This window comes from Sus scrofa, chromosome 4, assembly GCF_054392235.1.
Source record: "Sus scrofa isolate SSC_HxYL_T2T_F1_AM1 chromosome 4, Sscrofa_HxYL_maternal_Yorkshire_Landrace_v2.0, whole genome shotgun sequence".
NCBI classification, from domain to species: domain Eukaryota; kingdom Metazoa; phylum Chordata; class Mammalia; order Artiodactyla; family Suidae; genus Sus; species Sus scrofa.
The window spans coordinates 3,490,471-3,514,128 of NC_139386.1; the positions used below are offsets into that span (position 1 = coordinate 3,490,471).

The window sequence follows — 23,658 nt, forward strand, 5'->3', positions numbered from 1 at the left end:
AACGGCCTCATCGCTGGTCTTCCTGCCCCGGCCTGCCCGGCTGCTGCCTTCCTTCCGCTAAATCTCTCTGCCCCCTTTGTCTAAAGAAAGGCCTAGAAGCTCTAGGAAGCCTCTTTGAGGTCCTTTGGCGTTTGCATCCACTTTTCTTAGGCATTGTTAGCCTCGTCCCCAGCTCTGTTCTCCAGGCGAGCGGGAACGGGTTACAACCAGGCCAGTTTATGTACCGTGACCAGGTCCTGCATCCCCTCTGTGGCCCAAGCAGAAGGGGGCAGGCGGCCTGAACCAGGGCACTGGGGGGTGGGGGTGGGGATGGGTCAGTCCACACAGCCTGCTGCCCAGACCTAGAGGGCCAAGGGGTGGGGCCTCCCAGGCCCGGTGTGTGGCCGGGGGTGACACAGGAGGGAGAAGGGCCTGCTGGGGAGCAGGCTGGGGGGTGGCATGCTTCCGGTTTGGGATCTATTGAGCGACGGCAGTAAAGGAACTAGGAGATTCCTGCACAGGTCACCTCTTTTTTGCTGGGTCACGTGCTTGTTTTACAGCTGACACACCTGAGGGCCACAGCGTTCAGGACACTCTCGGAGTTTCCCGCTCTGCTGGCAAGAGAACAGAGTCCAGCAGAAGTGGCTCACACACATTTGGGCTCCACCCTGGAGACGGGTTGGCATCGGCCAGCCACCTGTGACCCTGTCTGGGCGCACTACTGGGAGGAGGAGGTTTTGCGAGGACAGGGCACCCTGCCCCTCTGCCCCCCAGGCTGCCCATGGCTCTGGCTTGAGCCCCAGTTTCCCCCTCTGTAGGACGTGAGCTCTGATAGTGCTAACATGTATTGCCGGCTGGTGGTGATTTTGGCTGTAGAGAGGCCAGCAGAGAACCTGGCTGGGAGGAAGGTCTCGGGGCGGGGACTACCCCCCAGCTGCAGACGCAAAGCTGGATGCCCCACCCCCTCCCTGGGACCCGTCCCCCCACTGATCTCCAGGTTAGGGAGAAGCAGGCAGGGGGCCTGTGGGAGCTGGGGAAGTTGGCTTCCCAGCACAGATTCCTGCCCCGAAAGACCGATGCAAGGTGGCTGTTTGTAGGCTCAGCCGCACTTAAGCAGGACGTTTTTATACAGGGAACTTTCCAGTTCCGCAGAGGGCAGTTGAAGCGCTGTTGCCCTTCAGCCCACGCGGTGAGCTCACTGACCTTTCAGACCGGCCGTGTGCCAGGATCCTCACACTGCGTCCTGATCGGTTTCACCAGCCGATCCATCTGCAACTTCTACAAAAGCTATTTTCGGGTTATTTAACTCTGTTGGTTCTTGCGCTTCTGATTAGCTTGATGAGGGAAACTGCCACGCTCTGTCTTAAGTCCAGATGTCAAAATCCTGCCATGGGTTTCTCTTGCATTCTGTCTGTAGCAGCATACCAGGGAAGAAACCTGCCAGAGATGGTCCAACTTTTTCCCCTTTCTCTTCATCTCCCTGGGCCGGGGGCTGGACCTGTGAGCATCCCGGCCGTGCCCTGTGTTTGCCGAGTGGGTTTGGGCCGCCCCCTCCACCTCTGCCAGAGCACCCTTTACCCCCTGCCGCCTCTCCCTGGTGCGACCCCATGTGATACATGGACTTTGGCTTCTGGGCAGTGTCCCAGGTGCCACCTGGATGGAGGGAGGAGCTAGGGCCTCACCTGTGGACACTTCTGTGCGCACAGCGGGCCTCTGGCTGCCATGGGCCGGCATAGACCAGGAGGAAGCTGCTCCAGCACCATCCCCACCTGGGCTCTGCCACAGGACGATTTTGTCCACAAAGACCTGTCCGTGGGCAGTCACGTCGTCACCTGTGCCTCGGTTTTCGCACCTGCTTTGTGAAGATAGTGAGCCCGTCCGAAGGGTGGCGTGTGGCTGCCTACAGATCCTCGCAAACCTCTCACCCTCTGCAGTTTCCTTTCCTTCTCCCTCCTTCAGCCGTGCCTTCTGTGCTGTTAAAACACATTTCCTCTCTCCTGAAGACTGGCCTTTGACACCTGCCCAGCAGTGTAGCCGTCTGCTCGGCAGCAGCGCAGAGGGCGTGTGCCCGCTCCCTGATGAGGCCGCAGGAGCCTCCTTTGTCGGCCCCAGGCCCACGTCCAGGGAGCGCAGCTCGCCGGCACGCCCCCTCCACCATGCTGTCTGCCCCTTGTGACGTTCCCTCTTCACCTGGTCCCCCGACTCCCAGCCTGAGCAGCTTCAGGGACAGTGGGCAGGACTGGTCGCCCCCTTTCTACCCCGCATAGCACTCTGAGCATCGCTGTGGCACAGCACTGACCCCGCTGCCCATCTCCTGTGCTCCATCCCTCCCACGGGATTCCGAAGCGCCCGGCAGGACGGGGCTGTGGGTTCACCTACGTCTCTGCACGCCGAGTGTGGCATGAGTGGGCCACTCTGGGCACCAGCACGCTCACCTGGGTGCTGCGTCTCCGTGCCTGCTCTGTGTGGGGCCTGGGGAGGGGGCGGGCAGTGAGCCAGGGAAGATGCGGGGCTGAGGGTGCAGTGAGAGGCCTGGTGCTTCGTGGTAGGATGCTGGCATGTTCTTGGGCATTGCAAGATGCTGAGCGCAAAGAAGAGATAAAATGCTTAGCCTCTGTCTGGTGTTTTATACTTCATAAGATGTCTGCATTAATGCTGTCCCGTCTGGATCTCAGTCCATTCTAGAACTTTTTTAACCTACCCCCACCCCCCGCCACCCCGCCGAAAGTAATAGCTGTAATTTGGGGCCCCAGTCTGTGCTGGGTGGCCCAGATTCTCCACAATCCTGGTGGGCCCAGTGTCAGGCGTCCATTTTCACGTGAAAAAGCTGCAGGTCAGCTGCCCGTGGCCTTGGAGCTCCAGGTGACCAGGGGTGGACTTAGAATCCAGGTCTGTGTGGCTGCAAAGCCCACACTTGGTCCACTCAGGTCCCCCGTTCAGAGGAGGCTCCCCAGCCAGGTGACCCGCCCAGGATCACAAATCCTCAGGAGCAGAGTCGGGCAGACGTGATGCAGCCCTTCCCGCTGCGCTACAGGAGGCCAGGGGGTGGGGGTGGAGGCCTGGCCGGCTTCTCCCTCCCTCTGCTGGAGCCTGTGGCGTGGATCCAGCAGGCCAGCCCTGCTGAGATAGGAAGGCTCCTCCCTCAGGAGCCCCAGTGAGAGAAATTACTTAGAAGCGACCCCAGAAAGCAGGAATCCAGCCCTCACTCTGCTTCCTGCGGTTGGTGGTGGAGGGAGGCGCAGCTGGCAGCCCGGTGACATAGAGTAAAGCTCGTTTTATTAAGCACTGTTTTCTGCGCAGAGGGAAGTACTTACAGGCCCTAAAATAAATGTTCGTCTACAGAAATGCTAGGGAAGGGGTTCGCTCGGGTCAGAGGAGACATATCCTGGCACTTCAGAGCTGGCATCTCTGGCCGTCAGCAGTATCTCTGTGTTTTACTTTTCCCTAATACGGAATAAATGCACATCAGTTTTATGTGGGGGTCTTGGCGTTTAGGGGGTTCAGTGGCTGCGTGTGCAGCTGTGGGGGAAGCGACCCTGGGCTGGAGATGGATCAGCAGAGCCCCAAGCCGCCCTGGGGGAGGAGGGGGGCAGGCCAGTGGTGACTGCGGGGTACGTGCAGGGTGTGGTGACGGGTACCCTAGGGCCAGAGGCAGGGTGGCTTCGCCGGGAGGGTGTGGCTCTAGCTCCCCGGAGAAGTGGAGAGGTGAGGAGGACAGGCAGTCAGCCTTCTGGGTGGGCGCCTTGGAAGCTCAGGTCCTGGGGAGAAGCGCTGTCTTTCCTCAGGGCATCCCCAGACGGGAGGGCAGTGTCCTGGGGACAGCAGGAGAGCTACAGGGGGAGCGCGACAGGAGCACCGTGGGGGTCTCCGGTCCTTCTCTCCTGCGGAACCAGCTGGTCCCACACCTGCGTTCATACCACGCACGCCGTCACTGTTCTGAGATGCTGCCTGGACAGCAGGAGGCCACGGTCCCCTGGCAGCTGCTCCAGCCCCACCCTTGGGCTTCACTGAACTCAGAAACCATAGAAAGAGGTGGGTGGGCCCAGAACAGCTTCCACATCCCGGATTAGGAACTGGAGCTTCAGAGCTTCCGCTCAGAGGCCGGCTGGGTGATCACAGGGGGCCGGGAACCACCCCGTGCGGGTTCCCCTGGGCTTTCTCCGCACCACTGGTTGCAGCCCCCAGGCCTGCTCTCCTGTCTAAGCTGCACCAACCCCACTGAGCACCCCGCCCCTCACCTGCGTCGGCAGGTGCGTGCCTGGAGCTGGGGAGCAGGGACACCTCGCCTGCCCCAGGCTTCCGGCCCTCTAGGGCGGGTTAGGCATCGTCTGCCCTGTTCGCCATCCCTGTGGGCTTGGGCAGCACGTGGACATGATTCCCCGGGGCTGAGGAGGATGAACGGGGGTGGCGGTGAGGCGGGTGCTGGGCACCCGGCAGCCCGGGGTGTGGGGGGCAGGTGCCGAGCTTCCCGATGGTGCCTTGACTTTTAGAACACGGCGTATCTCGACTTCCATTAAAATAATAAGGAGAGCTTTTAAACAACAAACCGTCATTGGTCTCTAAGGCTTAAGGAGAAAGTGATCTTCTTGGGCGCGATGAGGTGTCGGGGTCGATGCCATCTCTTGTCTGCTGCGAGGCCGTCTCGCTCAGGATGGATGATCGGAAGGTTGGCTGTTCCCTTTACTTGGATTGTACTTCCGTATAAAACAGAGAAAGGCTGGTGTCCTCACAGTCCAGCAGACTCCTGCCGGATGCGCCACGCGAATTGAGAATACCATCTTATAACGATCAATTATCTCCCAATGAAAGTTCAATTCAATTATGTGTGGATAGTCCTTCTAAATCCGACTCCTTGATTTGTATTTAAATGTCATCGTTATGACTTCCCTGGCGAGGTTATCAGCTGTTGGAAGACGGAATCATATGATATGGTATTTTAAAAACCGCCGCTTTTTTATAGACTCTTCAAAAATCACAGCACCTTCTTTTCGTGCCAACTCTTGGCTATTATTGTCACATTGGGCCATAAAATTAAACCTGAAAATTGGCATTCAATAGTAGCATTAATTTTATTTAGCTCTGACTCATCAGAGACGAACAGAATCGAGTGGCGGTGGGGACAGTCTGGTGAGGAGTCCGGGAGGGCGCGGGGACCCTGGACGGGCATCCGCACTGTGCTTGCTTCCAGTCTCAGCCCTTCCCTGAACAGCTTAGGCTGTTTCCTTAACTCGCCAGCCAGCACCTTAGTCTCTCATCAGTAGTGGGGGGTTAACACGCGTGACCGTGGCCCCTCTTGGTAGGATGCTGTGTGTGTGCTGGACACTCGCTGCACCAAACCTTACAGGAGGGGGTTAGCAGCCCCAGTCTGGGTGCAGGGTTTTACCCTGCGAGGCGAGACTGCTCTGCCGGGAGGGTTTGTGCTGGGACAGGCCTCATGGCAGCGCTGGCCTCTGAAGGCGCGTTTTAGAAGAGCGGAAGTCCTGTCTTGGAAGATGTCCTGTGGCTGGGGCCCCTTCTTGTCTGGGATTCAAGTCTGGTCCTTATCCCAGAAGGGCCAGGCACGTTTACTCGCCGTATCACACTTGTTCAGAGTGACCAGTCACCCAAAGAGCCTGCTTTCCGTTTTATGAAAAGAAGTTGGGGAGTTCTCGCCATGGCACAGCGGGCTTATGAATCTGACTGCAGCAGCTTGGGTTGCTGCCGAGGTGTGGGTTCGATCCCCGGCCCGGCACGGTGGGGTAAAGATCCGGTGTTGTTGCAGCTACAGCTCAGATTCAATCCCTGGCCCAGGAACTTCCATATGCCACAGGTGTGGCCATTAAAATAAAAAGTCGGGCCACGGAGAAGTTTTGGGGCACGTGGAAGACACTGTCCTGGGGGACGAGGAGAGCCTGGCATGTGGGACTGGCTCACCGGGTTGGCAAACGGACATCCAGCCTCTGCTTGTTCCCCAGGGACCTGGCTCCATCCTGACGCTGCTGAGAAAGCTGGACGGGGAGCCAGGCCAGTCACCACAGTGATCACGCCTCCTGCCCTGAGCGTGACGTCCTGACTTGACTTGGAATAAGTAGGAACAAGCAAAGAAGACCACAGAGCCATCCTGGCACACGGCGTGAAGCCACTGAGCTGTGGCCGTGACGGTGCAGCCCCTGGCCACCCCTGCCAGCCACGGGGGACCCCGCATTCGCCTCGCTCCTGCGTGGGCTTGCGCTGCCCTATTCTGTGTCATTTCCAGAGATAACCTTTTCCAGCGTGGCTGGGGGTCTCCAGAGCCCCGGATCCATGCTCGAGTTACTTTGGGACAGTGTCTAGTGCAGGGTGCAGGGTGTGCCCTGTTCTCTGACCAATGGTGCCTCACCTCCTCCCTCAGGAGGTTTCACGGTACCAGCTGGTGCCCTGAGGGAGGAGCCCTGTGCCCACGGAGTCTGGATCAGCAGGCACATGGGCTTCTCCGTGGGGGGCTGCGTGACACGGCGCATTGGCTCTGACTCAGTGTTGCGACCTGGCTTCCTCATTGTCAGGAAAGATGGCTTTTGCTAATTAGGGAAGTGGGTCTGGAGCCTTCCACGGCCTGGGCCGATCCCTGTGCCTGGCTTGCCCAGGTGTGTGTCGGGGGGCATTGAGTGAAAACACTGACCTCTCACCCACCTGGTAGGACTGCTGATCGTATCCCACAGAGACGGAGGGCTGCCCGAGCTGGTGTCCAAGACAGGGCAGAGCTGGGGTCTGGCCTGGGAGCTCTGCTTCCAAGCTGAGGCTCCCTGCTCTGTGCTCTCTGCTGGCCACCTTGATGCCTGTGGGCTGGACTCGGGCTGCCCTCCGGGGCCACTGTGTCTCCCCCGCCTCCTGCAGCCTCCACCCCCAACCCAGCAGCTCTCCACGTCCCTGCTCCGTGACACACCAGGGCCCTGGCCCTTCCACCTCATTCTCTCTGCAAGCGCGGTGCTCACGGGCACTGGCCTCCTCCTCCGAGTCCCCTCTGGGGCGGCTGGCTTATGCCCGCGGCTGCACTACCGGGAGCCCTGCTGTCCTCAGTCGGGGGCGGGGAAGGACTTGGAGCAAAGATGCCTCCCAGGGCACCAGGCAGTCCCCCTGCGTGGCCAACCGTGCTGGCCCTTGGGACCGGCCTACGTACGTGGTGCGGCGTGGTGCGGCGTGACCTGGCGGATGGAGGGTCCGTGTGCGAGGACTTGGCTCTGGGGAAACCGTTTACAGCCTCAGCTGCCATCCCCGTCCTGGGGAGGAAGAAGGAGGGTGGCGAGGCCCCAGGACCGTGGCGGGGGAGGCGTGGAGTGGAGCAGTGCTTCTCTGGGGTTTGGGAGAAAAATCCTTAGGTCCTCGACTTGCCGTCCTGGCTCCAGGATTTTAAGCTGGGTGCCCCAACTTACTCAGCTCCCAGTACCTCGATCTTATCATCTATGGGCAAGAAGGGACTGCTGCCTTCGGGACCTCAGGGGCGTCGTCACACATCCCGGGGCTGTTGTTAGCTTGGGAAGCGTGGTGGTTCACGCGGATGGCAGGCTCCACAGTGACCGGGTCTCTGTCTCACGCCAGCTCTGAAAACAGCATGAGCAGAAATAATTCCCTTTTAGGTTCTCTGCCTGAGCAAGGGAGAGCCAGATGAAGCAAAAACAGAGCAGCGCTGCGTCTGAGCGGCCAGCTCCTGACGGGGCTGCCAGCCTGTGACACTGGGCAGGTGGCTTACGCTCACGGAGCTGCACTGCCTCTATAAAAAGGAAGCAAATCACACTCATCCCTGGGCCACTGCAGTAAAAAGACGAATGTGTATTTAAAATGCCCAGAGCTGGGCCTGTAATCAGGGCTCACTGCACCTCCTTCTCCCCACCTGTTTCGTGGGCACACCTGGCTTCGCTCTCGTTAAGGGCGGGGCAAGTAACGTAGTGTGATGCTTGCTCAGTCAGAAGTCCTTTGAAAGCGCCCCCAGCAGTCCCACAGATGCGGTCCCAGTGGGGCTTGTGACCCTAAGGCTGCCAAGAGCCGGGTCTCTGCCCTCGACAGCAAGAAGGCTGGGTCTTGGGATGTGACCGCTATTCGTTCCTTTTGAGATGGCAGACGATGGGCTGAAACTGGCCTTTCTAGTGAAACTTAGGAAACAGTCTGACCTTTTGTTTGAAGGGCACCCGTTGGCCTCAGGCTGTCTTCGGCATGCGGGAGCAGGCAGGACTTCTGCCGGGTGGGGATTAGAAGCCCCCCAGCTGCACTCGCAGGGGAGGACAGATAAATGGCCAGGAGGCTCCTGGATGAAGGTCGCCCTCGGGAGCAGCTCAGACCTGCAGAGGAGAACATGGGTGGGCAGCACTGTGCCTCTTCTTAGCACCGATCAGCAACGGATCATCGTTGGCACTGGCCAGGGTGCAGAGGGGGCGCCCACCGCTCTGCTCAGGGCACGCAGCTCAGGAAGGACCTCTCTGAGAAGGGTCTCGGCCCCGTCTCTGAACCCCCCAGGTCTCCTTCTCACCCTCAAGTCAGTCATCCACCTCTAGAAATGGATTTTCTCTTTTTTTCTTTTTAGGGCCGTGCCCATGGCACAGGGAAGTTCCCAGGCTAGGCGTCCAGTCGGAGCTACAGCTGCCAGCCTGCACCACAGCCGCAGCCACACTGGATCAGAGATGCATCCGTGACCCACACCACGGCTCACGGCAATGCTGGATCCTTAACCTAACGAGCGAGGCCAGGGATGGAACCCGCAGCCTCATGGTTCCTAGTTGGATTTGTTTCCGCTGCGCTACGACAGGAACTCCCTAGAAATGTGTTTCTTTTTCTTTTTGTTCAGCTACACCCGCGGCATGTGGAAGTTCCCAGGCCAGGGACTGAATCCGAGCCAAACTGCAACCTAGGCCACGGGTTTGGCAACACTGGATCCTTAACCCAGTGTGCCGCAGCGGGAACTCCTGGAATGGATTCAGACGGTCATAGATGCAGGAAAGAAATTTAAGCACAGAGATGTCTGTGATGGTTTTTTCCAACCGTGATTTTTTTAAAGAATGGAAACTACCTGAGAATATGAAAAATAGGGGAATTGTTAGGTAAATTATGATACAGCCATAGTATAGGCAGACTAATTTTTAATGATGGGAAGATGTTTGTCATATAGTAACAGAATAAAGCAAGTCTTTAAATTGTGTGTATGTTTGTGTGTACATGTGTATTGAATACTTACATAATTATTTATATGTATACATATATAGTGACTTAAACTACGTTAAAATATACATACTTAGAAAAGTCCACCTCAGAGTGTATGACTCGGAATGCCTTTTCTTTTGCATGCTTTTCTCCATTTTCCAACTTTTACAGTAAACCTGTTTATTTTTGTAATCAGCAAAGTACAGTAAATGTAATTTTTTGAATGTGGTTCTTGCTTTGGAACGCACCCCTTCTGCACTTACACAGAATCACCTCTGACTCCTGGGGAGCTGACCCTTAAACATTACGCTCCTGGCCAAATGCTGTTGATTTACTGATATTCCAGTAGTTCTTTCCAAGCTGCCATGGCTGTTGGACCTCTGAATACCAGGTCCTGCTCCAAAGGCCGGTTAGAGCATGCTGGGGTTCAGCTGAATATTTTGGCCATATCCCAGCCTATGCAATAAAATAAAATACCTACTGTTGTCTGTGGTCTGACCGACTCAGTCATCTTCAAGTCCTGCCTTGAAGGAACCCCCCGCCCTTCCTCCCTGTCTTCCTTCGTCCATCCATGGAACACGTTTTGTTTTAGTTTTTGCTGTTGTTGTTGTTTTGCTTTTTAGGGCCGCACCTGCGGCCTATGGACGTTCCCAGGCTAAGGGTCACATCGGAGCTGCAGCTGCCAGCCTGCACCACAGCCACAGCAATGTGGGATCTGAGCTGTATCTGAGAGCTGTACTGCAGCTCACGGCGACGCTGGATCCTTAACCCACTGAGCGAGGCCAGGGGTCAAACCCGCATCCTCATGGATACGAGTCAGGTTAGTAACCTGCTGAGCCACAACAGGAACTTCTATCACACTTTATTGAGTAACTACTCTCTGCCAGATTTCCTGCGAAGAGGTGGGATTTCACACATCAGTAAGACGCCCCCCTGGTGGGACTGCCGGGGGGGGGGGGGGGTGTCGGCGCAGAGTCAGGCTGTGGCAGGTAGTTGGGGCCTCCAGGTGTGCACGTGCTGCCAGCTGTCTACAAACCAGGTGCACAGACCTGGGAACACAGCTGAATGTGGGCACAGGTGTGGGCTGGGCAGCCGGGAGCGGGCGGAGGTGAGCCCTGGCTGGGGTGTTAGGAAAGGGTCTTGGTCACGCCTTCATTTCTTTGAACTGTTTACCGGGTGACTGCAGGGTGCCAGGCGGGCATTCTTCCAGGTCTGAGAAACGCTGGTAAACAAGACAGGAGGCTCTCTGCCCTCAGGGAGCGGAATTCCGGTAGGATTGACAGACAGTTAAGTAATCCAGGAGTAAATATTTACAGCCGACGATAAACCTATGGCAGAAATAGATTAAACGCTGCAACGGAGAGCCAGGGGAGAGGGTGAGAGGGGGCCCGGGGAGGCCTTTCTGCAGCTCTGCTCTGAAGGATGAGAGGCCCCGGCTGTGCCAAGGGTCAGGAGGGGAGCATTCCCGCGTGGGGAGCCGTGGGCGCAAAGGCTCAGGGAGAAGGAGCCTGGTGTGTTCTGGAAACTGCCAGCAGGTGGAGAGTGCTGGACCCAGCAGCAGGCGGGGAGGCTTCGGAGAGGATGTGACACCCGAACAGAAACCTGAGGGAGCGTGGGCTGCTGGGTGTGGGGGCCGGAGGCGGGCAGGCGGGCGCCGTGTGGCTGGAGGCCGTGGTGTGTATGAGCAAGTCCATCTGGCTGAGGATGGAACGCGGGCTGGCGGGCAGGGCTCTGATGATGACGAGGCTGCCGTTCCCACTGGGCCCGGGGACCCCGGGGCTCGGTACCTGCCAGTCTTCTTGGCGGTTCTCCGCCTTGGTTCCTGTCCGCCTCGCTCTGTTCCAGACGTCAGACTTCCTTCCGGGGTCCACCAGTCTTCTCTGAGGTCGGACTCTGATGTGCCTTCAGTGCTGAACTGTGTTGAACCAGCTCTGAAGCCAGTGCTACCCTGGGAGGCAGTTATTTGACTTTCTTGGAACGAATCCATTATGAATGACTAATAATGATTCGTTATCCTGCCTCATGTGGCCTTGTGCTGATTCTCCAACAGCCCACAGAAGAAATTGCCCTCCCGATTCATTCTCTGCTGTGTCTCTCCCTTCTCTTAGAATGGCTATTCAAGTGGACAAGTTCAACTTTGAGAGCTTCCCAGAGTCCCCTGAGGAGAAGGGGCAGCCGGCAAATTCCAAGCAGCTGGAGGAGGAGCGGCAAGAAGCCCGAGGCCTGGAGATCAACAGCAAGCTCGGCATCCGCTGGACCATCATATCCTTTGCCCAGTGCCCACCCTGGACCTCAGGACCATGGAGGGGGGCCCAGGGGTCAGCGATCGAACGTCAGCCGCAAATAACTCAGAAACGGCACGGCAGGGAGAGATGGCCCAAAGCATGGGCATTTTCCTGCTCTCCCACCAGGTCCAGGCCCCCCCGAGGGAAGTGTTGGTTCGGGCTGAGCAAAGGCCTCCTCGGGCCCCGCCCCGCTCTCATCTCGGGTCCCGTGTTTCCTGTCAGCGGTGACATTCGCCTTAGTGACAGGCTGTACCAGGGTCCCACATGGTGGCAGCTGCACGCAGGTTGAGATGGTCTAGGACACTGAATCGGGCCGTACCAAGGCCCGGAGATGCGTTTGAAAGACGGGGTTTAGGAGGCCTGTGTCGTACAAGTTGCTGGTCCTGCTCGGGGCTTCAGATCGATGCCTGGGAGACACGTGGTGGGAAGAGGGGGAGGTTCACTCGTTCACCGATGTGTCTTTTCAGCAATTTCACGGAGCGCCTGCTGTGGGGAGGGTATTTGCGAGCCGCCGGGGAGGCTGCCATCCAGAGTGGGGTCTGGGTGCGATTGCGTGGCCTGCAAGGGATGCACATCATCTGAGGCCCGAGTGCCCTGCTGGGGAGCTGCGACAGCGTCGTGCCAAGAGCTGGGAGGTTCAGAGGATGAAGCCGCTGGGTAACCTGGGAAGGCTCCACAGAGGCGGTGACATTAGAGCGGGCTTTTTAAGGATGAGCAGAAGTTTTTCAAGGGGACGCGAGTGGGAAATGCCCCCAGTTCCCGAGGTGCCCGAGGCCGGCTTGCTCGGAGGGTGTCTCCCAGGAAGAGGCAGCTCTGAGGGCATGTCTGTCGTTTATCTTGTTCACACGTTGATTCTGTGCCTGAGATGCTCACGGCTCTTGCATGGTTTTGGATCATCCCAGAGTGTGTTCCTGGCTTCTGGAAACATCCTTAGGCTACAGGAGGCACAGTTTCCAGGACTGGGACAAGTCTCTTTGTGGCAGCTAGCGTGCATTTGGGCTTGGTAGACCAGACCCCTGTCCCTGAGGAGCTTGTGACAAAAAGCATGATAGATGGAGGCTTTGGGGACCAGACACTAAAAACAGAACGCCTGGGAGTCTGTCAGGCACTTAGCTTTCGTAGAGAGAGAAGTAAAAGGTGGCGATGTCCGGGCTGGCCCTTTCCTTGGTCCCCCGGCCCAGCCCAAGGCCAAGGTCTGGTCGGCTGGCACTGGTTGAGGGGGCAGGGAGACAGAGCAGGGAGATGGAGCACAGAAGGAAGGAGGGTGGCACCTGCCTGGGTACCAGGCCGCTGCATCCGCCATCTCCGCTCACTCTGCCACATCTCTCTGGTCAGCGCTCTTGTTCCCCTGGGGAGAGGGGTTCTCGGCAGGGTACGCCGACTCACCTGGAGTCCAGCCGGGAGGTGGGGTGGCCCGCAAGGCCTCACGGCCAGCTCCAGCCCCACAGGGGGGTCGTGCAGGGGCTCGCACCTCCCAACGAACTAGCGCACTTCAGGGTTGAAGCCACTGCAGGCCCTGGTGCTCACCTGGGTGACCACCTGCCCTGCGCCGCCGCCTCCACACGAGGTCCCCCCGTGCCCATGGAGGTGGGCATCCTGCCTCCCCAGGGTAGCCTGTGGGGTCTCCTGCTCAAGTTACTAGGCTCCTGGCAATAAAGCCTCGCACCGTCCTCAGAGCAGTGGGGAGGGCAGACGAGAGGAGGGACCTGAAAACATAGGCGGGGTTTACTGGGGACGGAAAGACAAATCCTCAAGGCTGTGCTGGAGGTCACGTTCACAAGCTGCTGTAGGCAGGACCCAGAGCTTAAGCCTTGTCTTTGGCAGCGGAGGGAGGAGGGGGAGGGGGAAGAGGACTCAGAGCCTGCACTGTAAGTGCCATTTCTGTGTCTGCCCCTCCCCCGGGCGGGGGCCTCTCCAGGGCCCAGCACAGAAAACAATAAAACGTAGACCCCATCAGCCAAGCAGAGAGGCTCTGGGGCTCCCGGCACCCCTGCCGTTTACCTGGCTCTAGACACATACCTACTGCAGGAGCCACGTCTATCCGGCCTCACCTGCTACATACGGGCTGTTCTTGTTACTTACGGATGGGTGTCAAATTAGGCTCAAGGTTTTTTTTATAAAGTCTAAATATTGAGAAAATATTAAAATGCATAATGAAATAATTAGCCGATTCAATCTTTGGTCTTTCCATCTGCTTGAATTTGGGTTTACAAAGCAGAAGTCTGCTCTTCATCCCATGGCAGATGTCATTGCCAGCTCGGAGGCGGGAGGGAGGAGGGGCTGCCCCTGCGTTAATTCTCTTTACTTGGATCCGCCCGCAGCGACACAATCAGTAAATCTGGGACACAGGTGGGCCTGGCACACGGCAGGGCTTCAATAAGGATTTGCCGCATGAATTATTAATCCAACAGAGAAAACAGGGACGTCAACTTCTTAAAAGAATCAAGGCTGAAGGGAGAGAAGCCCCGAGCCACTTCAGTACATTTTCTTTTTCTGTTTTGCTGGCACCCACAGCATGCAGGAAGTTGGGGGCCAGGGATCAAACCCGCCCCACTGTAGCGACCTAAGCCCCAGTGGTGACAATGCTGGATCCTTAACTGCTGAGCCACCAGGAAACTCCCCATTTCAGTACGTTTTTGATAATAGTTTTCCAAGGACATAAGAGTTGTGGTAGCCAACCTAACCCCATTAGAAGGCGAGGACCAGAGGCTGGAGGAAGGCTAAGGGGGTCACGGCCGGCCCCTCCCCTCTCTCCTCTGAGCTCAGAGGCAGTTTCCACTGTAAGGCAGGGTGAGAAACGCCCTGGGAGCTGCTGGGAGCTGCTGAGCAGGTACCGCAGACCCCGTGGGGACGTTTGGAAGCTACACTACACGGTGACTCAGAGGAGAAACAGGCGTCAGGGTCAGAGCAGGGGCGGGTCATCCCCCCGGGCGCTGTTCCCCGGAGCCTGCTGCCTCTCCCCGCCGGAGCTGCCCTTCCTTTGAGTGCCCACACCTCTGGGCACTAAACTCTTCGTTTCCAACACACAGGAAGTTTGTCTTCTTCCCAAGACTGTCCCACTTGCCAAGCTGGGCTGTTCTTGAGGTCGGGTCACGTCCGCCGCTGTGACCTGTTGACCTCCACCATGCTGGGGGCTGTGCCAAGCAGCGGGGACACTGAGATGAGCACGATCGGGTGTGGCACCTGCCCCAGCGGGGCGCGGGCGGGCTCTCCTCCCACCGCAGGGCTGTGTGTAATCCAGAGCGTGTAGGTATTGAAACCCTTTGCTGTGTGAGTGGTGTCCCTTTCATTGATACAGCCGGCCACATGGTCACCAGCTTGACTGCACGGTGCTGAGCTGTGTGAATGTAGGAAGGGAGTTTGTAGCCAGCAGGATGAGTCTTAGCTGAAGGCTGGCTCCCTTTCCAGGGGGCAGCCCTGGACAGACGGTCTGTGGTGGGAACAGATGCAGGAGACGCTTGGAGCAAAAAGCTCGGTGCCAGCACCCCTTCTCGTCTCCCTTGCTTTTGTTGCAAATCTCCCTTTGGAGAGCATTTCAGGGGCTGGCGCAATGCCTGCTGACCTATCCAGCCCCGTACAGGTTTTCCGACAAGAGCCGGGTGCACAGTTCAGCTGAGCCCCACGAAGCTGGTGGCCTGGACCATCTGGGTACCTCGCTGCCAGGTGTTCTGATAAGCACACATCTCCACCTTCTGCTGGGGTTCATTGGTAACCATCTGGCTGATTCGAGGGTGAGGTAGAGGCTCAAGGAGCCCGAAGGCAAACTGGGTATCTGAGAGTTGACTGCCAGGGATGTCTTTGCCCACTGCAGAGGGCTCTTACTGTAAATACAGGAAGCAGGATGTGGAGCGGGGTTGGGGGGGGCTCTTCTCTGAGAGCAGGGCCGTTCCCCCTGGAGGGGCTGCTTTCCGGGGCTGTGCTGCTGAGTTATGGTTGTGTTTGGCCTCACAGTTGCTCTTTATAGACACCAGAAGCTCCAGAGTGGCTGTGACATCTGTCATCAGTTTTTAACTTGGGTTTCATAAGCAAAACCTACAAGACTTTAGGCACAGTGCCCTCAGTTTGGTGACCGCCAGGACAGGTGACCTGGCATATGGCCATGCCCAGCTTCTCAGTCTCCATGACTGCATTCCCTCCAATGAGGAGAATTTGCCCATAGCAGACATGGCATATGTAGGTTCCCAGGCTAGGGGTCTAATTGGAGCTGTTGCTGACAGCCTACACCAGAGCCACAGCAACATGGGATCCAAGCCATGTCTGCAACCGACACCATAGCTCATGGCAACACCAGATCCTTAACCCATTGAGCGAGGCCAGGGATCAAACCTGCATCCTCATGGATGCTAGTCAGATTTGTTTCTGCTGAGCCATGACAGGAACGCCTATAAAGTAGTTTTTATCCACATTCTGTAGATGAGAAAACTGAGGTTGTGTGAGGCTGACTTGTTTCAGATCACCAGCCAGTAAGTGGCAGAGCTGGGGTCTGTACCCCGCTGCCTGGCTGCAGAGTCTGTGCTCTCACTCTGTGCTGGAAAGAAGAGCAAAAGAGCATCTGGTCTCCATCCGGGCCTCAGGTTACCTCCCTCTCCTGGATGGAGCCCAGGGGACGTAGCATTCCTCGCTACGTCTGAGCGCACGCCTCCTGCAGGGCTCTCTCCACCTAGCCTGCCCTCCATCACGGGACTCAAGTGTTCTCGCCCAGCCAGACTCGCAGACTCTCCCCAGGCAGCTCATGGTGCTGCATGGCATTTTCTGTCTGGGGAGCCCAGTTGAGATGGTGGCGCTCCCGCCGGGGTGAGAACAGCCAGCACCCGTGTGCACAGAGTTCACGACGCAAATTGGGAAAGGCAGTCATGGGAAAGAGGCTTGTTAATCCCTGAGAGCAGCCTTTCCATGAGTGTAATTTCTGGGTATGACAATTTGCTAATTTATTTGAGCTGAAGTGGGGCTGGGCGAAGTCCCTGCACCTGTGGTTGTCATACTAGAGCCGGCATGTGGGGTGCGGACAGCTCTTCTGCCTGGGGGGTGTGGCCGAGGTGCAGGCTTGCTCCTGTCAAGCTCCCCACTCTGGGACGCTTGGGGCTGGGTCTCCTGTTCCGTAGATCGCGGGGAACAAGCAGGTGTCAGGAGCCCTGCGCTCCCTTCTTCCGTGTGAGAACCCAGGCCTGCCACCCACTGGGCTGAGTGCTACCCAAGGGATGGCTTGATTGAACAGTCATTTTCTTCTGGAGTCTCAGACTGGGTCATGGTAAACTTCAGCCCCATTAGCACAAGCAGCGTCTCAAAAGCTGCCCCCTGCTTTCAAACTGTCCTTTGGTAGCCGTGCTGTTACCAGATATTTCCTGCTTCGCTCATGGACTAGCAGGAAATGAGAGGGAAGCTAGTTTATCGACTTTCTGCATTTTCTTTGCATCTGGCTGTGTTTTGCAAAGATTTGGAAACAAATATCCATGGTTCTCAAGACACATAGGAGATTAAGTGAGACGACATGCATGAAAACATTTGTAAACAAAAAACGCTCTGCACAGGCTTGGATGAAGTTTAATTAACAGCGATGGGTGACTAATCATGCTAAGATATGATCCCTGCACAGTAGACTGAGCTTCTTCAAAGTAGAAAGGGGCTCATCTTGTTTGGTCTTTTTGTCCCCTGCAGCTACCACTGCCCCGTCATAGGTATTGATACCCCTGGCTTGAACCAGGTCCCCAGGCTGGGAGTGGGGAGCAGAGGCACACCTCAGGGGCAAGTGTGGGGTCAGCAGGCTGCGGGGCGCAGCATTCCTGGGGACGGGGGAGAAGGGGTGATTGCTGGGGCAGGGCTGCATCTTGGAGGACGTCCCAAAAGAGTGACGTTCAGGCTCCAGGAATGGCTGGTGGTCCCCAGAAAGACGAGGCTGAAGAGGGTTCTAGGCTGGGGCACGCAGGAGTCAGGGCACCAAGGGGACCCCATCACACGTGCCATGCTGTCCTGGAACCAAACACCACCATCTCATCTGTTGGGACAAGCCCATATCGTGTCCCCTCCCAGAACCTCATGGGTCACCTCACAGGAGGGAAAGTGAGTGATCTGGGGTCCAAGGGACTCTGCCCTCAGCAAGCTGCCTCCCTAGGTCCCGTGGTACCAAGGTGTGTTCCCTGGAGCCACCTCGAAGGTGAGATCCTGGCCCCGTCTGTCTGCTGCACTGTGGGCTGGAGATGCGCCTCGGTGGGAATGCGTGGGGAACGGCCAGGAAGTCAGAGCAGGGACGGGGCTGCGCCTCGAGCACAAGAGCCGAGCTGTACCCTCCTCCGCTCCCCTCCTGGCCCTGCAGCTCGAGGAGGAGGAGGAGGAAGAGGAGGACTGCCTGAAGGGCTCCCTCGACCTGAGAGTGTGTGAGGGCCGAGACGATCTGTTGGTAAGAAGTGCGGAGCATGTGCTCAGTGAGAAGCACCTACTGTGTACTGGGCGCAGAGCTGCTGACCGGGGACACCCTCCCTTATGCTCCCAGTTTGGGAGCCACAAGCAGTCCTTTCTTACTGGTTTGCAAACATAAGTAGCCAAGCAGTTGGGCAGGTGGGGTGGCAGCAGAAGTTTCAGCTGAGCCGGGGCCTTGTGACTCACCCCCTCCAGGGAGGAGTCGTGATAGGCAGAAGACGCGAGTGACCTGGAGTGACCTGCAGTGGCTCCAGGTAACCCAGCGGGGGCTTCGAGGCCGGAAGCGGCAGGTGCGGAGGGCACTGAGGAACGAGTGTGTGGTTCCTTGGAGGGCGCTTGAAGTGGCCAATGGTGGCTCCAGAGGCAGAGCATGAGCTGGGTGAACTGCGCTGGAAACTTGACTTGCCTTCTGGTGCAGGCGCCCAGGGCTTGTCAATCAATGCTCATACGTGTGGCCAGGAGACTTGCAAAGCTTGGGTTGGCACCAGTGGTGGTCTGCAGTTGTCCTGCAGTGTCACCATCCCTGCCCTTTAAGGGACAGGAGTAGACCTTGGAGGCAAGAGCCCAGGGACTGACTCGGAAACTTAATTGCCGTGTCCCAGGTGACGAGGAAGGGCTTAAACCGGAGAGAGGCCCTTCAGCACCATGGAGAGGTCCCGGCAGGCTTTCCCTTGGGCTGGAGGAAGGAGGCTGGCTGGGCCCCCTGCTCCCAGCAGGCGGTGCCTCAGGTCACAGCAGCAGGGTGTCCTCGCTGGGCCCAGGCCACGTGGGGACGATGGGTCCTGGCCTCCCATTTCCTGCAGGGAATCAACACAGAGTTTACAGTAAAGTGTCTGAAAGTGGGGTCTAGGGTCCAGCAGCCTCAATCCTGCCACCTCCTAGGTGCGCTCACTTTCTTGTTATCCTCCTGGGCCTGAGTTTTTAAAAAAGATCTCTCAAGTGGACATAACAGTCCTGGTCTTACACCCACCCTATTCTCAAGCCATCATTTGAAAGTATTCTTAAATTGAGACCCTACGCGCTAAGCACACGGGGCCTCTCTCATGGGACCCGCTTTGGAAATACCCTTTCTAGCAGAGATACTCATAGGAATTATTGTCATTGTCATCAGTCCTTATTCGCCTCTCGCCCCAAACGCCAGGGTCCGTGTATTTAAGAAATAGGAGCCACTGCCACCTCCACTGTCCCCATGATACTCTTGTAATCTGGGCAGTAGCAGTGGCTGATAAAGCAGCTGCACAGCCGACCCGTCAGCCTGGGTCGCCTTCGTGTGTCCAGGCTCAGGCGAGTCTGTTTTGGTGACTTACGGCACTGAAGGGGAGAGGGATATGTGTGCAGGTAATTAGGTTTATTAGCTCAGCTGTATAATTTTATGGCTCATGTCCGAAAGCAAATTAATACAGAAATATGTTATTGGAATGGTTTCCAAAGCATCACTGCCATTTGGCAACTTTGTAATCATTCGCACGCTAACTTGTTCTCCTGCCGAATCATTTCGGAGCTCCTCACCCTGGCCATGTTCGTTAGCCAGTTTCTGTTCTGCAGGCACCGTGGTGCAATCAGCCTCAAAAGCCTGGCGTGATTTTCTTTCTTTCTTTTTTATTTATCAAAAGGGAGTCATGTGCCATAGTCTGATGTCTTAATTTCATGTAAGACGTCAGAGAGAATCAGCAAAGAAAACGACACAAAAATGTGGCCCCCGAACCACTTACCTGGGACATCTCTCATGCTAGCGTTCATTTAGTCATCACTGTTCATGGAGCAGCCACAGTACGCCAGGCACTGTTCTAGGCCCCAGGACGAGGGCTCTGCCCTCACACAGCTCACAGGCTAGTTAGTGGTGAGGACAGATGAGCGAAGATGCACTCATCTAATGACGGTTGCCAGGGGATGCTGAGGGCCTTTGGAGCAGAGGAAGCTCCGAGAGGCCTTCCTGGAGGAAGCAAAGCCTGAGGTGAGTGCTAAAGGGTGAGCCTGGCGAGGAGTGGGCAGGGCAGGGAAGAGCAAAGACGCAGAATGGGGAGGGTATGGAGCTGCAGGAGCACACGATGTTTTGGAAGAATTGAAACAGGTCCAAAGTAGCCAAAGAAGGACCCGGGGCTGGAGAGATAGGTGGGGGCTTCTGAGCGTCACATGCCAATAGCCTGAGGCTCGTCGTTGCGTGAGGCCAGCTGGCTCTTTTGGGCAGCCCTCTTGGCGGAACAGCTTTCAGAGGATGCTCGGCTGGGCTCTTTGAGGGGTGACATTCCGCTCTGCTCAGTGCTGCTACATCCAGGCCCCTGCATCTCACCAGCTGATGGTCACAGGGAGCCCAACATGCCCGCTGACTGGCAGGAGGGCCCCAGGGGCTCTGGTCTTCATTCGCTTGGTGCCTCGGCACCCCCCGATCCCAGCCTCTGTCGGTTCTACTCTGCCTGCGTGGCTTTGTCCTCAGCTTGGTGGGTGCAGTACTGGGTTCCCTTCTGGTCCTCTTCTTGGAACGTGAGCGTCTCAAGTTCAAGGTTCATGCCAATCGTTTCAGCGTCCTCAGGGCTTCTCACCAGGCCTGTCTGGTCCCAGACATGCTCTGGGTTGTTGAGCGCAATTAACTTACTAAAGGAAGAAAGAAATGGGCTTTCCACCACTTCCCCAAACACCAGAGAACATCAGGAACTAAACTCTTCGCTTTCGATTGTAACTTACGCAGTGCGGCTTTAATTTCTGTAGGAAAGGGGAGGTCTGTGGTCTGTCTCTGGTGCCCACCCTGGCTGTTTAGCACTCTGCCTTGGAGACATCTATCTTCTGCGCTTCTAAACCTCGGTTCTCTATCCGCCGGTACTTGCTGAAAGCCCTGCGACTCCCTCCATTGTGAACTTGTGTAAGTGAGCCAGTCTGTAATAATATGTGTAATTACATCAAGATGTATAACCCGACAGACGTGAAACCAGCATGAAACTGACACGTGTAGAGAAACGCCTTCAGTTGTATTGAACAGCGAGCCCCAGTTTGCGTGCTTTTGAGGAAAAACAACCTCCGTCTTCTTTATTTCCCCGCAGCAAGAGTAGCTGTTGGATTAAAATGATCCCAGTGGGTTTTCCTTTTCCACGTAACAGCTCAATTTACCAGATTGGGGTGAGGGACGAGAGGCCCCGCGTGTGTCTGTGTGCCTGTTTTTCACGCACTCAGGTGATGTCCTGTGGCTGGTCAGACCATCACTTGGGAAGAGGGGAACGTTCGCCCACCTGTCTAGGGACCTGCCTAGAACTCCTCCTGGCCCGGGGTCCGGCAGCAGCTGAGTTTTCCTTAACAATGCTCACCCCTCTCTGAAGCGCACAGGCGAGGCGAGCGTGGAAGGTCTCCTGAACCAGCTGGTCCTGGGACACCTGCAGCTGGCTCCTCTGCTGTGGGGTGAGTACCCCTCGTCACCTCCGCGCACGTGCACCACACCAGCGTCCATGTCTCGCCTGAGCTGTGCACATTGGGGCGTCCTGTCGCACAGCCTGGGCATGGGTGTGGAGGTGCCCTCAGCGTCCAGTCGTGGACAGTGTCGCATGGGCGTGGCTTCTGCGGATGTGTGTGCATCTCGAGTGGGGGGAGGCGGGAGGGGCCAGGGTGTGGACCAGCTCCGAAGCCGTTCCCCAGGTCCGTGTCAAGAGCTCGTTTGCAAAGCACCTTCGCTCAGCTGGTGCTCAGCCCCTGAGAGCCCTTGGGGTGGCACTTCCAACGAGGTATTGGCGCCACTGCTGCCTGTCTCACGTGGACCTTTCACCCCAGTCTGAGCCTTATGGTCAGCAGTGGAAACATTTTGTTGAGAAACAAAGTAACTATAGTCCTCGCGTTAAAGTGAAAGTCTTCCTTATGCTCAGGAACTGATTCTGTCATGCCATCTATTTTGGGTCGGATGCAAACAATCACACATATGTATCTTCTTCCTCCTACCCACCCCCCATCGTAAGTGAGCATCTGGTCTTTCCTCCAGTTAATTAATTAGCTTGACCTCCTCCTTGTGAAGGCTTGAGACACTGGGAAATTATCCCAGGGGCTTAAAGAGAAGGACAGACCTTCCTCCTGGCCCTCCCTCCCCTCCGGTGGTGAGAGCTCCTCGCGCTGCATGGGGGCCACGCCACTCTGCTGGGCTTCCCACTCCCACGGCTAAAGGTTGCCAGGGGTCCCGTGAGCGGTGTCAGCCCAGTGGCTGTGAGGGCACTGCGCTCAGCCCCTGGGGGCTCCTCCTGTGGAATTCCCCCCCCCCCCCATCGCTGGTCCAGCCCCAGGGGAAGGAGGGGGTGGTGTTTCTGCAGAATGTGTCACTGTTTGTCCCTCTGGGCGCTTCCCTCAGTCCTGAGCCTTATCTACGTTGCACTTGACGTGGTGGCTGCAGAGGGTCAGACACCAGCACCCCCATCCCGCCCCCCAGGAGGAGGCACAAGTGACACGAGGCACCATGTCAGTCAGAAGAAAGGAATTCCCAGTCCCCCGAGGCACAGGCAGGGCCTCGAGGGCCTGATTCGGTGCAGGGGTGGGGGCTGGGGGGCCTTGCTGTGTTTACACTGTTCACAGGTGTTTTTCTTGTCACATGCCCGGTGCACACCAGTGTGTCAGCAAATTATTCAGATGTTAGGGAATTTATTCTGGAGAAGATGCAGACTTTTTACACAAACATACCGGGACCCACAAGGTGTATCTGCCAGGAGGTCTCCTGGCAGTGCCCGCAGTGGTGGGCATCTTGACGCTGCACCTTCAGGCTCCCAGGGGCATCCTGCGCTGCCCTGATCCTGTCTTCTTGGCATCAACATCCTCCAGAAACAGTGCCGAATATTTTCCTGCTCGGAGTGTCGTGAGTAGTTTAATTTTTGCCGAAGCTGGCTGTCTCTAGGGAACGTTCTGAGGCCCACACTTGTCTTTGATTTTCTGACGAGATCAGTTTTCTGGTTTCAGAGTCACTAAGTCGAAAGACGTGCACCTTTGTGAGCCTCTTAAGCCGTTTCATCCGTGATTGTGTGACTCTTGGTCACAGGCTGTGACATGGGCCTTGTGGGAACCTGGGTTTCAGAGAGGACTTTCTCATCCCTGCCGTGAGCAGCCTTGCAAGGCAGTGGCCCGAGAGGGATGGCAGTGGCGTTTTGTCGGCCTCCCAGGCCACCCTCTGTCTGCAGTGGGGCAAGGTCTTCATCTCTGGCATTGGAGTGTCACCTCCCTCCCCACCACGTCACCTCTGTGGTGGAGCCAGCATCGCGGGGCACTGGCACCGCGCCTCACCCCGTGACTTGGGCTAATGCCTCAGGGGACAGGCGAAGGCTCCCCTGAGCCCCCCTGAGCAGGTTCAAATCGCATCACCCACGCTGCCTGGCCCTGGTGGGCCTTTGCTTACCTGGCAGGTGTGCTTCCAGACGCCAGCCTACTTGACCTGGGCTGACAGACGTCTTTCCATGCCATAGAGCAGGCTCAGGTGGGCAGCTCAGAGGTAGAGCGTGTTATTTTAAAACCACCTCTGCTAGTGCATATCATGAGCCAGGCGAGGCGGGAGGCCCTCACGTCATCACCTCTGACCCCAGCACACGGCTCACCCCTCCCAAATGAGGACACCGGGGCGCGGCCAGCTCGGTCTAATCCAGCACCGCCTGGAGCCAGGTTCAGAGGCCCATCTCCCCGCCCTGGAATCCCCACTTTTCCACTGGCTCATTTCAGGACAGGTATTTATTCTCATGGTAGAAAGCAGGGGCGACGAGAAACAATCTTCCAGAGAAGCTTAGCCTTTTCCCGCCCCCCAGACGGTCGCTATTTCAATCCATTTGTCTGCATTTCTTTTTTTGCTTTTTAGGGTCAAACCCATGGCACCTGGAGGTTCCCAGGC

The 23,658-nt window shown here is 57.1% G+C and overlaps 1 protein-coding gene across 6 annotated transcripts in view; it reads left to right on the top strand.

Annotated features, from left to right (window-relative positions):
• The window catches only part of TRAPPC9 (trafficking protein particle complex subunit 9), a 472,116-nt gene that overhangs the window by 353,990 nt on the left and 94,468 nt on the right, over positions 1 to 23,658 (top strand). For 5 of the 6 annotated variants that reach the window (XM_021088861.2, XM_085021612.1, XM_085021607.1 and 2 more), the window contains 2 exons: positions 11,235 to 11,388; positions 21,122 to 21,212. In XM_021088861.2, coding sequence (XP_020944520.2) covers positions 11,235 to 11,388; positions 21,122 to 21,212 — 245 coding nt within the window. Of the gene's footprint in view, positions 1 to 11,234; positions 11,389 to 21,120; positions 21,213 to 23,658 lie in introns of all 6 variants that reach the window. The other variant, XM_085021613.1, reaches the window with a different exon arrangement.